This window comes from Coffea eugenioides, chromosome 4 (genome assembly GCF_003713205.1).
Source record: "Coffea eugenioides isolate CCC68of chromosome 4, Ceug_1.0, whole genome shotgun sequence".
Taxonomy (NCBI): Eukaryota; Viridiplantae; Streptophyta; class Magnoliopsida; order Gentianales; family Rubiaceae; genus Coffea; species Coffea eugenioides.
The window spans coordinates 5,498,574-5,509,602 of NC_040038.1; the positions used below are offsets into that span (position 1 = coordinate 5,498,574).

At 36.8% G+C, this 11,029-nt stretch overlaps 2 protein-coding genes across 2 annotated transcripts; both read right to left on the minus strand.

Moving 5' to 3' along the window:
* Positions 1–999: 999 nt before the first annotated feature.
* On the minus strand, positions 1,000–4,012 carry LOC113767558 (LEAF RUST 10 DISEASE-RESISTANCE LOCUS RECEPTOR-LIKE PROTEIN KINASE-like 2.4). The gene is made up of 4 exons (XM_027311696.1): positions 3,117–4,012; positions 2,831–2,905; positions 1,579–2,725; positions 1,000–1,065 (listed from the first exon to the last, which is right to left on the minus strand). Exons 1-3 carry the CDS (start codon positions 4,003–4,005, stop codon positions 1,617–1,619), a joined length of 2,073 nt encoding a protein of 690 aa, XP_027167497.1. The 5' UTR covers positions 4,006–4,012; the 3' UTR covers positions 1,000–1,065; positions 1,579–1,616.
* A 2,412-nt stretch (positions 4,013–6,424) lies between these two features.
* On the minus strand, positions 6,425–9,880 carry LOC113767307 (protein SAR DEFICIENT 1). Its single transcript, XM_027311354.1, has 7 exons — positions 9,713–9,880; positions 9,472–9,547; positions 8,542–9,100; positions 7,830–7,990; positions 7,282–7,476; positions 7,041–7,137; positions 6,425–6,946 (listed from the first exon to the last, which is right to left on the minus strand). Exons 1-7 carry the CDS (start codon positions 9,805–9,807, stop codon positions 6,717–6,719), a joined length of 1,413 nt encoding a protein of 470 aa, XP_027167155.1. The 5' UTR covers positions 9,808–9,880; the 3' UTR covers positions 6,425–6,716.
* Positions 9,881–11,029: the final 1,149 nt, after the last annotated feature.

Below are 11,029 nucleotides of genomic sequence, written 5' to 3' on the forward strand. Positions count from 1 at the left end.
TGCCCATTAAGGTTCCACAATTGTAAAGAAGACTACAGTTTTTGAATTGGTCACCCTTGGCAGAATAACAAAATGAAATGACGGACAAGATAAAGAAAATCAATTGTGAATTCGTCATAGATGAATGAAAATGGTCAATGCTCATAACTGAAACAGGAAAGGCTGATAGATAAAGCTGAACTTAAACCCAAAAGGCATTAATCCTTTCCTCCTATGACTCTTTGGAATTCAATCTCGATTATTTCATGATTTGTTGTACTAATACTGTAACCAGGTCCTACAGTTCCTAACTCATTTTTGATGACCCACACGGTCACGACTTGACTTTGCATTAAATTAGCAAGAAATTGAGCGTCAACTTGCCTTTTGGTTCTCTAATATAATACTCCTACTTGTTTGACTCCAAATACCGCTGGTGTTCGTCTTTGAGATCGGCTCCGAAGGTAGACCGCAAAGGGAATAATAGACGGTGTGCCCGCAACTAGCCCAGGACAGTAGCGCAAAAATTTTTTTCCCCTAAAGGAAGAAAGATGCTTTTGTTTTAGGTTACTCTTTTTATTATGTCCTTCAAAATCCACATGCATTAGTCCATTTCATTCATCAAGATATATTATCTCTGGTACTATAAAATCTAATCCCTTTTTAAGATGTCGAAGATGCTAGCAGATGACTTTTCTTAACTACTAACTTGTTCGGATGGGATGCTGTTTTCTTCGACTTGCAAATACAAAGATGACGTGCAAGTCGGTGCCAGTTACTGAAGCCAATGTTCGCTATGCCAATGACTGATCATGACACTGATAAGAAGGGCCACTGACATATATGTGAAATAACGGATCAAATTATTCTGATATGTATAACAATATAAAACGTAGGCACTTTAACCTTTTCGTGCCATCGAAATTTTGATCTACAACCTAATGTCATGAGTTTGTCAGATATTAACTTCCCCTATAGTTTTGAACTTTGGAGGAGCAGACGTTATACAACTTTGATGAGTCCTTGCCGGTGAATTTATGTGATCAGTACATTATATAACTAATGGAGGAGAAGTTGAACAAAAATGTGTTATGGTATTGAACCTAATTATAGCAATGGTGACAGATTTCTTGCAGCAGAAGTGAGCTAATCTCTTAGCGAGTTATTTGAATTGGAAATGGAGAACAAATAATGAACTCCAACTTCTCATTAATAGCGGGAAAAGATCAATTTCAGAAACAGAAACAATGGATACAGAATGAAGGGGAAAGAATGAAGGGGAAAAAGAGAAAATGGAGGGAATTTGGCAAAGCCAAATCACCTTTACAATCACTTGGAGAATTATGACAAAATCTGCCTATCATCCGGATTCCTTCATGCTTTTATGGACAATTCTGGACTAACTAACTTCTAAACAGACTAATAAGGTTATGACACGTGGAGTTCTAGAATTATCAGCTCCACTTGCGCATAACAGAAGTATAATTCTGTTAAACCAGAGGAAAGGCGTGGTTTCGAAACCACGCCTGTCTTCTTCAGGCTGATTGACCGCGCCTTCTTTGTAATCTTGGACACGCCTTTTTCACTCCATGACAAAATGTAAAAGAAATTTGATGGGTTTAAACAATTCTGTTAGTCTATTGCAGAACTGGAGAAGAAATACCACCATCAAAAGGTTTTGGAGGTTTCTCTAAGGCCTGCAAACTACCTTCGAGCATTTCGATCACTTTGCTCATTTCTGGCCTTTTAGACGGATCTTTTTGTATACACCACAAACCTACTAGCAACATTTTCCTTGCCATTTCGTCTTCTTCTCGAGTCTCGATGCCCTGTAGTTCCAAGTCTTCATCAAGCACCACGCGCTGGTAAACCCAAGAGGGATAATCGATTCGACTTATACGACTTACATCCACCTCAATGTTCCTTCTTCCTCCAACCATTTCCATAAGCATCATACCGTAGCTATAAACATCAGACTTCTCGGAAGCTCCTCCAGAGTCCCTGCTGCCAAATTCTGGGGCAGTATAACCTGGAGTTCCTCTAGCTCTTATGTTTGATACGATACCTCCTTTTTTAGTACATAGCTGTGCTAACCCAAAGTCAGATATCTTAGGATAGCAATCTTCATCCAGAAGAATGTTATGAGGTTTTATGTCAAAATGCAAAATTCGAGTGTTGCACCCCTTATGCAAGTAGTCTAGTCCTCGAGCTATTCCAACTGCAATCCGATGAAGCGTTTCCCATCCCAGGTGATTTTCAGTCTTAGTTGCAGTTTCTCCATGGATATATTTGTCTAGAGACCCTTTTGGCATGTATTCATAGACAAGAGCTCTTTTTTGCCTGTCCAGGCAAAATCCCAGAAGGGTGACGATGTTGACATGGGAAGTCTTACTAATGCTTAAGACCTCATTGAAGAACGCTTCTCCATCTTTTTTGGATTCTCGTAGGATCTTTACTGCAATATCCCGACCATTGGAAAGATTTCCCTTGTAGACTTCGCCGAATCCTCCTTCTCCAAGTTTATCCTTAAATGAGCTTGTCATTTTTTTAATATCTGAATAATTGTATCTTCTTAGGGCCAGAGGTCCATGTTGCTCCATCAATTCGTCAAGATTTTGGAAATCTTTCGAAATTCTTTTAAATGGTAACAAAATGGCTCGGCCATGTTGCCCTTTCTTGATTTTACAGCACCAGATAACTATACAGATACCTACTACTAGTATTATTCCCACTATTACTATTCCAGCTGCAAAAGGAATCAAAGATATGCGGTATTCTCAGCTTGTGACTCAAAAGGCTAGAACATTAGCAAAACAAATTAACGACAATACGAAGGAGAGTAATTTCATACCTACTACTGGCTTCTTCACTAGAAGATCATTATTGTTTCCATGGTTGCTAGGAGGGGAGCCAAAAGACTGATTTCCTGTGACGGGAGGAAAAATTGATAATTACTCCTTCATTAATAACATGTTGATTGGACAGTTGGGTAGTCTTGATTTTTTCCTATATTAAATATACTATTGAAATCTAAAAAGAATTCCAAAAGAATAAAAGATTTTACTAGTATGCAACAGAACAGAAAGCACGCTTGACCGTAAAGAAGGTAGAAAAACCATAATATACACCATATATACCGTTAGGCGAATTTGGACATATTGTTGGGTGAATTTCATCTTGACAGTAGCAATTAACTTGTCGATCTTTGTTAGATCCACAGTTTCCTCCAGAAGCCTCACAACCTGAGCAGGCAGTTACTAATTCCCTGTACTCAACATCAAAACCTTGATTGATAGTTTCTTGCAATAGAGCTTCTGCAGCTGACAGTAGGTCTTTCGAGGCCCAGAGTTCGTCAGAAGCTTCCTTAAGAACTGGAACTACAGCAAGAGAGCTACACTCTTGGCTATGTGGATAATAATCAGCAAAACAAACTCTGCTTGCTATCGAGTTCGTGATCTGCTGATAGCAGCAACTGTGAAAGTTGTCAGTTGTGTTGTACTGCGTCTGATTCGAACTGCTATCCCAGCCAAGTAATGGAAGATCCAAGCTGCAACCGTAGTAAATTGTGAGATTGCTAACAGTTTGCTCCTTGTACTTGAGAAAACCGTCTGTTGGCAAGGAAATGTTTGTGTATCCCTGTGGACACGCATTGTCGCAGATATCGGTGCGTGCAAGAGTCATACTTCCAGCAGGCTGATCGATGTTTAGGAGCCTGAACTTTTGTATATCATCAAAAAGAATCAGGGTTTGCTGTTCTTCTACACATTGCAGCTGAAAATCACGGATCCCACATGATTCAGGTCGATTTCCCCCCCAGAAAGGATGAGCTATGCCCTGTAGGTTTCCACAGTTATAGAACAATCCGTCACAGGAGGATTCATTGCTAATGGCACAATAAGAGGATTGAATCATGGTTGAGATCATGAGAATGCTGATAATTGGAAACATCATTTGCAAATTGTAAGAACCAAAGAGTTGAACGGTACTCATCTTAGATTTTAGGAAACGAACTGAAGCAGCACTCATTTTTCTTCAAGAATTATAGATGGGCACTTTAACAGGAGAAGACCGACATTAGTCTTCTCTTGTCAACGAGTAAATGAAATGCGCAACAGTAAGGATTCTGGTATAAGGGACAGAATTTCTGACCCACAGCCACCTGGTCTGGTAGTGAATATGGACTTACTTTTCAGCAGAAATTTGTGTTTCATTTAACCTTAGATATCAAATGGAAAACTATAATGTTATAATGAATGAGCTTAGCTTCATACTCTGTCGCCAATGTTTTGAAACTTCCGTGAACAGCACTTCCTCTCCCCACATGGACTAGCAGGGGGGGGGGGGGTAAACAAATTGAATCGACCTTGAGTAGATCATTAGTCAAGTTCGATATAGTTTTAATTTACTCAATCTTGAGTTTGGACTCGACCGAACCTACCTCAATCGAGTTTGTGTAATATAATTTAGAGCAAATTACCCAGGTAGCCTTCAAACTTTTCGATGAAAATTTTTTTATCATTGAACTTTTAAAAGTACGTATTTATTCACTGAAATGTCAAAAAAATAAATTTTGGGTCATTCCATCTATTTTCATTGTTAAATCTGCCAAATATAATTATGTCTCGTGACTCATGCGACCCTTAAATATGGTAGATTTAATGATGAAAATAGATGAAATGGCTCAAAATATATACTTTTGATAGTTTAGTGGGTAAATACATCATCTTAAAAGTTAAATGATCAAAACTTTATTATTCAAAAAGTTTAGTATCTTTTCGGGTAATTTGCTTTATAACTTACTGTGTTATGTAATTTTAACAAAGAATAAGGTAGAAATTTCACACCAACAAATATGAAAAATAAAAACGTGTTTGTTGAGAATTTATTAAGTTTGACAAACTTTCAAGTCTATTGGAACACGATTTCATTCAATACGAACTTTGACCATGCAAATTTGCAAATAAGCACCCCTGGCAAAGAGAAGAAAATGAACCATTTAAACCACTAAATAAACCCGAAAATGCTTAAGCTCTCTCCTTAACGGTTTACCTAGGACAGATCAAATTGGGAACAAATAAACCCTCTAAAACTTTAACCATGATAATATCCTTAAAAAAAAAAAAAAAAAAAGAAAGAAGGAAAGAAATGACCTCTTTCGTGTTGTAGGTCCAAAATAGGTAGAGGAAATTTGGGTTGGATTGAGTCAAGTAGTTTATCCGTTCAAAGGAGAAGAAAAAAAATGTTGAGCACTTTCTCACTGACTTTTTTTTTTCATTTAGAGCTTAAGCATTGGGGTGGTGAATATTAGCATCTCTCTCTTTGTGCTTATTACTCATTATATTTAAGTTGTGACGTTCGGTGACCCTCCGCATTAATTATCCGAAAAAACAAGAATGGGGAAAATCTCGGACCACCGTTCGAGTTCCAATTAAACTTGCTGGAAAGAGCGTAGAAAGCAGAGACTCTTCGTACGATCCAATGACAGAGAGGGCTAGTTCTTTTTCCTTTTTTTTTTACTCAAACAAGCATTCTCCTAACCCTTGCCTTATGTTCGAAAATCCAGATTTTTTTGAAAATTTCGCCAACAAGTTTGTAGGCACTGAACAAGTTTGTAGGCACTTGTCTGGACTCTGGACCGACGATAGCTCATCGAGTTCCTCTTTGATGCCTTTCGATCCTCCTCTTCCTGAGGTAAAATAGTAGTAAGTATAGAATAGAATCTATTATGTCATAAAAAAAAAAAAAAAAGTATTCTCCTGATCAATTTACTAGGCTCCAAAAAGGAAAAGCGAAATTAATTTGTCTGTAAACATCTGAGAAAAAGGCTGGAAGACAAGGAATTGACTAAAGCAAAAGTTGCCAGCGAAACTTGTTTGAATTTTCTTGATGGGGTAACCAAAAGCCCGGATATGTATTCTCTTTTACTTGACCAACTTTATTTAACTTTTGCTTGTTTATTTCTGGCCCCCCTAATATTACAACTTTGTGCATCGAAAAATTTACAGGATTAAACCTCACCACCAAAATTGGATTGCCAGGTGTTAAAGGTGTTATTGGACATTCTCACTCTACAAGATTAATTTATTATATACTTCATTACACAACTAATATGGGATAGTGGATAATTTTTTAAGATTATCAACCGGATTACCCAACAATTTGATTAGGCCAGTAAAATTGTTTTAATCGGACTCTGATACCAATGCTCGATGTTGTTGGGAATTTCTACCCCAACAGTTACCTTGAGATATCGATGATGTTCTTTCCTAGCAGTCACAATTAGTTAGCCCAAGAGAAAAATTCCCCCCCCCCCCCCCCCCACTTCTCTTCAAAAACATCTTCAAATACTTTATTTGCAATAAATTGCAATCGAATTCAAGAAATTGCAATAAAGAGACACTCATCAGTTAAGGTTGGTGTATTAGATCAATTTTCAACATGTACAAAGGGACAAATATCTGATTTATTTGCTTGCTTCGTACAAATTATTGATTTAACTATTTGATCTTCTCCTTTGTACAAGAAGAAAAAAGATCAATGACAGTTGACTACATCGCATTACTAGGAACTTTCCGTCAGCAAAAAAAACAACAATCCTAATGCCAAACCACAACATTTTACAAAGGGGTGGCATAAATTAAAAGTTTCTACTTGCTCGGAAAAAAAAAAAAAAGACTTGATAATTATGTACAACTGCTGCATCTTGAGCCTCGGCACAAATGGTATAACCAGCCACTTTAATGCAAGTCACCCTCGGAGGAGGACTCGGGGAAATAGCGGCCACTGTTCTGCGCGGGAGTCCACAGGTAGCTGCAATTGAGACCCCAGTCATTATAGGTCACTTGTTCATTGTTTGCAATTGATGCCATCTGATTTGTGGATCCATCAAGTAATAGTGCTTGTCCACCCTGATAAGAACTGCCCATTTTTGGCTGTTGATGATTTGGAACTTGGTCCCCAATTTCACCTGTTTTTGCATCACGAGATTTAATTGTCAACAAATTCTTTCCTTTCAAAATAACTCACTATCATCATATATAAGACCATGGTGAGTTACGTACCCATGGTTAATAATGCAGTCTCGTTAACTTGACCTTCGATTTCTTCCAAAGATTTCCAATTTGCATAAGCATCTTGGGCCAACTTCTCGACATAGCCCTGATGATGATAGCGAGCAACTTAATTAGTGCCAAATTATGGATGTACCAATCGTAATAGCTTTCCGACGAGAAAAGAAAAGAAAAAAAAAAACAGCTATGAATGAATACATGTGATTAAGAATATAATCAATCTTTGTCATACCTTATTCATCATCTTTAAATCACGAAGAACATAATGTTGTCCATTGATGACAGCCTTAACAACTTGACAAACTGGATTAAGGATGATTATGTAATTGGATCCCCGGGACATGTAGAGCTTTGTCCCCATGTTACAAGTCCACGCATGTTTCAACGTCACCTCCCACATCTTCTCCGACATCCCAAGTCCAAGTATCTGTTGAATCCAAAGAAATGATTCCACTTTATATATGTTGATGAAACACTAATTTTCTGTACAAAAAAAAAAACTTGCGTATTTGTTGTATGTTTCTTGTGTTTTGGACTGATAAAGAAGTGAATAAATTAGTAACGAGTTAGGTGTACATAACATATGAATAAAAACACTTTCAAGTCAATCGAGTCCCATCAGTAATATAGTATGGTAACACATTAATATAGTTTGGCGCATACAAGAAAGATCCAAGTTAGCAAATGTGCAGGTTTTTTCTTTTCTTTTTTTTTTTTAACATAAGACAAATCCCATAGTTATAATAATGTCTGCATAAATATAAAATGCTTTTGCAGTACCTTTTTAAGCTTTTGGGGGTCAATGACATTGAGCTTCAAGAAATCTTGCACAGTGTTTACACCTTCTGCAGATAGTTTCTTGTGGAAAGCTCCATCTTTTCCTATCTTTTCCAGACGCCATACATCATCATCTAGTGATGGTGGATAATGTTTCTTGTACACTGCGTGACAACAAAACCATTTTTAAGTTCTAAATCTGAGTCTAATTAAAGGCAGAGGGAGCAGCAACAAGGACCATACATGTAACCCCTAGTTAGAACTTAGAACAAGATTTGTTGAACAAAGTCGAATGTTAGATGCATCATTCATATTTCTGTTCTTTTTCAGAAGCTGCATGCTCTCGGGTGTTGAGGTTTGGTTACAGTTTATAATTTTGTCCCTTCAATAAATGTAACGCGGCTAAACAAATGCAGGCTGCGAATTGGAAAATGAAACAAGGTAGGACAATGCAGCAACCTACTTAACTTAAGACTCTTCACAATAATGATTTTATTTTCTTGGAAAGGAAATTTTAATGTAATACCATTTAAGTCCTAGGGTTTTCAAAACCAATAAAGATCAAGTATTGCATTAAGAATTATCTTCATGCACGAACGGTGTAAGTACCTACCCCATCAATCCAAATTAAAGAAAAAAAATACATAAATTAAAGCACGAAATGGGAATTTGGAATAAAAGAATGTGTAATTAGAGAAGGGGAGAATAAACTTACATTCACCACGGTGATCTTTGACAACAAAGGATTCAGACATGGCAGGTCGAACTCTGGCAACTTGACCGGCAGCACTGGTCCCTTGAACCACTTTTGCACCAAGCCTGAATCTTCTACTCCGAATCCAGCTCGAATTGTCAGTAAATTCAATATCACCAAACGAGCACAATCCATCCCTCATGATGGCATTCAATTCTCCAGCAAGCAAAGGCCTCTTCCCAGTTCTTTCTTTCACAATATGCTTGTCGAATTCTTCGTTAGTCCAATTTTCACTGTCCCCAGCGGGGAAGTCGCCATCCAGAACCACGATTTCAATCTTAAGGGAGCAGGGAAGAAATGCTGGGACCTTTCCGTCACCTCTAGTGTCAACGAGGACGACTTGAAGATGGTTGCTTTCGGTGTCTGTAATTTTGCTTCCAGTGAATATTGGGAGTAAAAGCTTTTTGTTGAATATCAGTTGTAGGGTCGGTAGCTCATCAATGGCTTGGATTCGAAGTGATGGAGCCTTTGTTAGAGATCGAAGATTGCGTCTTAGCCCGTTTTCCACCTCTTCATGCACCTGATACAATTGTCATATGAAGCTCCGTTATTCATGAGGAATAAAAACGGTAAACCAATGCCTAAATTATATTGGCCTCCCTTGATGTTTAATTGTTTATCTGTGCCTTTTAATTTTGAAAACTATAGTAACATTTCTTCGGTCTTTTTGTATTGCTACGTCCAAATTATCCCTTATCAAACCATAGAGATGTTGGTGGTTTTTGCTTAATGTAATTAACTTGAAGAAACTTTCTAAGAGAAGTCATAGAACTAAGAAAAACAAAAAAAGATCGATCAAGATGAATTTCAAGGAAATATTATTGATTCGAAGAACTTAGAATGGTAAACTAGATCAGGTAGTTGATGAAAAATGAGAGCTAACAACCATACCACTCTTCTGAGCATTGGCTCTAAAGATGAGCAGAAGTTCTCCAAGAAATTAAGTGTAACCACCTCTTTAATCACACTGTTAGATCAAAACAAAAGGAGAAGAAAAAGTTATTTCAAACTTTAGATCAAATAACAATACCAAAACAAGATGGGATCATTTTTAAACTCAAGATATTAGACCTTCTTGTGATTGAAATGAAGAATAAAATGTGATAAATCAAGAATAAAACGTAGAACATACGAAGCAAAAGTTGGTTTGGTAGTTTTGATGCGCTTGGGGTTAGATTGGTCGGAATGATCATTGTCGGAATCATCAAACAACCGTTTGGCAGCCATTCTTCAGGAAATGATTCCAATGATTTCTGGTGCAGCGTAGGTGTGTAACTTACAACTGCTGAGAGAAAGAGATAAGAACAAAGGGGAGAAGAGGGCAGAAGATTTTGAGGAAGGATTTGGAATACTTAAAGGCAAGTACCTCTCTCTCTCTCTCACATCCTGATGAAGGGCAAAAAGGGTATAATACTCGCGATTTACTATTACAATATTGTAAAAAGAAATTTCCAGGAACGATGGAAGAACCAGCGAGGTAGGATCGTAGCTATGAAATGAGCTAAGTTTACTAGTTTTGATGATGTAACGACTTTGACGTCAACTGATGTCTGAGTCAACCCTCGCTCCCAAAAACCACACTCTATACACACATGGATACACACACAAATAGGGACAAGGGCACTGATCAGGGGCAATTGTTTTAAGCTTTAAATGGTGAATTAATACTTCAGGCCCCGAGATCCAAAACATTGATAGACCAAATTTGTAAGTGTTTTTCTAACGGGTGTTTCATTAATACATCTAAAATTTATTAAAATTATTATATATATATACTAATAATTATTATTTTTTCTTGTATTTACATACCATTCCTAATTAATTTTACCTACTCTTATTTGTTTTATTTACTTTTTCTAATTAATCTTACTTTTTAAAAAATAGGATACCTTCACATACTGTCGCTATTTAATCTTACATACTCTTGCTTGTATTTATTTATTTATTTTAATTAATCTTATATTTTAAAAAATATGACACTTAATATATATCTTAACGACTGTCCATTAGACAGACCCAATTTTGTAATAGCTCTATCAAAATTATACATAGTATATGTTGCAATTAGCACCTACGTATTTCATGCTTGTACAAGTTAGGATAGAAGTAGACAATAATTCAAGAGAAAAGGGAAGTGAATGGAAATTATGAGGAAGATACTTGACATACTAGGAAAGTGGTAGTTTCTAATAAGATGAGAGGAAATTCTTGGTAGTTCGTAAAAGTCATTTGGTTGGATCACACTCGTATCCTATAATTAATTTAGGTGATTACTATCTATCCTACAATAACAAACACTAGCAAACATGAAGTCTTGGTCTTCAACTGTTTGGCTTTCATTAATCATTATTAGATCCTAAGAATTTTCATCCTAATTTGTAGCGATTCCCTAAGTTAATTAACTTCTGCTATCTCTACAGCCCTAAATTTCAGGATTGAAAGAACATTT

Excerpts from the sequence above, each read along its gene's own strand:
- LOC113767558 (XM_027311696.1), bottom strand. The coding sequence starts at position 4,005 with ATGAGTGCTGCTTCAGTTCGTTTCCTAAAATCTAAGATGAGTACCGTT. Across the intron at positions 2,906-3,116 it reads ATGTCCAAATTCGCCTAACG|GAAATCAGTCTTTTGGCTCC; the intron begins GTATATATGGTG and ends CTCCCGTCACAG. Across the intron at positions 2,726-2,830 it reads AGTGAAGAAGCCAGTAGTAG|CTGGAATAGTAATAGTGGGA; the intron begins GTATGAAATTAC and ends TTCCTTTTGCAG.
- LOC113767307 (XM_027311354.1), bottom strand. The coding sequence starts at position 9,807 with ATGGCTGCCAAACGGTTGTTTGATGATTCCGACAATGATCATTCCGAC. Across the intron at positions 7,991-8,541 it reads CAAAGATCACCGTGGTGAAT|TGTACAAGAAACATTATCCA; the intron begins GTAAGTTTATTC and ends GTTGTCACGCAG. Across the intron at positions 7,138-7,281 it reads ATTTAAAGATGATGAATAAG|GGCTATGTCGAGAAGTTGGC; the intron begins GTATGACAAAGA and ends TATCATCATCAG.